The sequence below is a fragment of the Austrofundulus limnaeus genome, unplaced genomic scaffold (genome assembly GCF_001266775.1).
Source record: "Austrofundulus limnaeus strain Quisiro unplaced genomic scaffold, Austrofundulus_limnaeus-1.0 Scaffold353, whole genome shotgun sequence".
NCBI lineage: Eukaryota > Metazoa > Chordata > Actinopteri > Cyprinodontiformes > Rivulidae > Austrofundulus > Austrofundulus limnaeus.
Genome location: NW_013952755.1, coordinates 257530 through 260148, shown reverse-complemented (window position 1 = coordinate 260148; position 2619 = coordinate 257530). Strand labels below are relative to the sequence as shown.

The 2619-nt window shown below is 45.6% G+C and overlaps 1 protein-coding gene across 1 annotated transcript in view; it reads right to left on the bottom strand.

Annotated features, from left to right (window-relative positions):
• Positions 1-2619, bottom strand: part of rpgrip1l (RPGRIP1 like) — a gene marked incomplete at its 3' end in the record, with an annotated part of 13761 nt that overhangs the window by 3005 nt on the left and 8137 nt on the right. The window contains 2 exon segments of the mRNA XM_014022997.1: positions 522-661; positions 889-1341. Of these exon segments, the coding sequence (XP_013878451.1) occupies positions 522-661; positions 889-1341 (593 nt within the window).

The following is a 2619-nucleotide window of genomic DNA, read 5'->3' as shown; positions in this document are numbered from 1 at the left end:
GTAAATGATTCAGTACAGGACTCAGTAAATGATTCAGTACAGGAATCAGTAAAGGACTCAGTAATGGATTCAGTACAGGACTCAGTAAATGATTCAGTACAGGAATCAGTAAAGGACTCAGTAAAGGACTCAGTAAAGGACTCAGTAAATGATTCAGTACAGGACTCAGTAAATGATTCAGTACAGGAATCAGTAAAGGACTCAGTAAAGGATTCAGTAAAGGACTCAGTAAAGGACTCAGTACAGGACTCAGTAAAGGACTCAGTAAAGGACTCAGTACAGGACTCAGTAAATGATTCAGTACAGGACTCAGTAAAGGACTCAGTAAATGATTCAGTACAGGACTCAGTACAGGACTCAGTACAGGAATCAGTAAAGGATTCAGTACAGGACTCAGTACAGGACTCAGTACAGGAATCAGTAAAGGATTCAGTACAGGACTCAGTACAGGACTCAGTAAAGGACTCAGTACAGGACTCAGTACAGGACTCAGTGTACAGGACTCGTACAGGATTCAGTACCTGTGTGTGTGGACTGGCAGACTGGATGAATTCTGCAGCCTTCAGCTTGTCTCGGTACAATCGGACCGTCTCCATCATCGGGACCTTCAGTCGGACCCAGTAATCCAGGGAGCCGAAGCTGCGGGCCTCCTCCTGTGCTCCTGACAAACACACATGTTTTTGAGCTGAGAGCAGCAGCTGGTTGAATAAATCCTGCTGGAGCACAGTGACAGTTTACAACACATGAATATTTATCTTTTTATGATTTATTAATAAACATCAGGCCAGATGTTTTTCTCTGAAATGTTTGATTCTCGGTTCAAACAACATTTTAGCTGTAAAATGATGAGAATAAGAAGCTGAAGTGGTTCTGTCAGCTGAGACCCACCGACCAGCGGGATGCTGCCATGGACCTTCCCGCTCCGCTCCATCAGCTGCTGCAGCCGCAGCCGCCCCGTCGCCACGGTCCTCCAGTCCAGACCGAGCGCCTGGTGCAGCTCCACTGTGACCGAGCACCTGTGCAGGTAGTCCAGGAAGTTCTGGTCCGTGCTCACCACGTACCTGGAGGTGTAGCCGTATTTGGGACTGCGGCCCGTCGCCACCGGAGTGGCGTGCAGCTCGAACAGGTAGAAGGCGTACGTGCAGAAGGTGGAGGGTTCTGCGTCACCCAGCGTCTGCAGGGCGGCGGGAGACAGCGTGGCGCCGACGATCTGAAGCTCCAGGAGGTTTTCTCCACGGTCCAGCTGGAGAGGTTCATCAAAGCCGTCTTCCTCATCCTCACCTGGGACGTCCGGTCTGAAGACGAAGGTCTTGGTGCCGTAAGCGATGTCTCTGAGCTGAGCTGAGGAGCAGACAGAAACAAATCTGAACTGCAGCATCCCAGAATGAAACTAAAGAAACCACTTTTTGCTAAAACACAGTGAGAGCTGAATCACTGCATGTGTCAAAGCTGAAGGGGGGTTAGCTCAGATACATGTGCCAGAAGAGACAAAATGGCCGACTTCCTGTGGCATTTGGACCATGACTCCTAGAGACATTTTTGTAGGTCCTGAGCCGTTACACATGTGGACCAAATTTCATAGTTCCAGGTCCAAGCGTGGCTTAGGGCTGATTTTTTAAAGTGGACCAATTAGGGGTCCTAGAAATGTTTATGGTATATCTGCGGGCTATCCAGACCATCTTCATTCAATTTAATGCACAAAACAATTCTCAGATAATAAAATTTCCCATTTTCTAGTTCTGCCTGCTCTGACTTCCATTCAGAACGAGCTTTTTATGTTGATGAGCTCTGTTGGTAACGCCCTCCAAAGCCAGTGTTTACGTTAGCATGGCTAGTGCTAGCAGAAGCTCCGTTTCTACAGATAAATAAATAACCGCTGGGGTTTTGTTCTGTCCTAAACTTTACCCTAGCTTCATATTTTTTTGGAGGATGTTGCTTTTAGTGAGTTTGTTGTTCGCCGCGACAGTCGCGGTCAAAATACCTCAGAAACTCAAACAAATAGGCTAAAGCTAAACAATAGAGGTACATGAGAAAACGTGTTCATAACGAACGAAAATTCTAAAATTGTTTGGGTCCATGTTGGTCTCGAACCCTGGTCTCCCGCTCTCTGGTTCAACACTCTACCCATTGCCCTATTGAAAGGCTTGTTGTAAAATGAGCTGCGCAACAACAACCGTGACGACTTTTTATACTGAGGAGGAGGAGGAGCCTCACCCGGGGGTTGCTAGGTGAGGGGCTGAACGCAGGTTCTGGTGGGTTGTCGTATGGCTTGTGACATCACAAAATGTAGGAAGTATAAAACTTGTCATTAATATACAGTTGTGGTCAAAAGTTTACATACACTTGTAAAAAAACATAATGTTATGGCTGTCTTGAGTTTTCAATAAGTTCTACAACTCTTATTTTTCTGTGATAGAGTGATCGGAACACATACATGTTTGTCACAAAAAACAGTCATAAAATTTTGTTCTTTCATAAATTTATTATGGGTCTGCTGAAAATGTCACCAAATCTGCTGGGTCAAAAATATACATAGGTACAGCAACAAAACTTGTCAATTTTGGTGATGTAGCGAGTTGTGTCAATCAAATTAGCTTCATGTCATGGCCTCTTCACTTC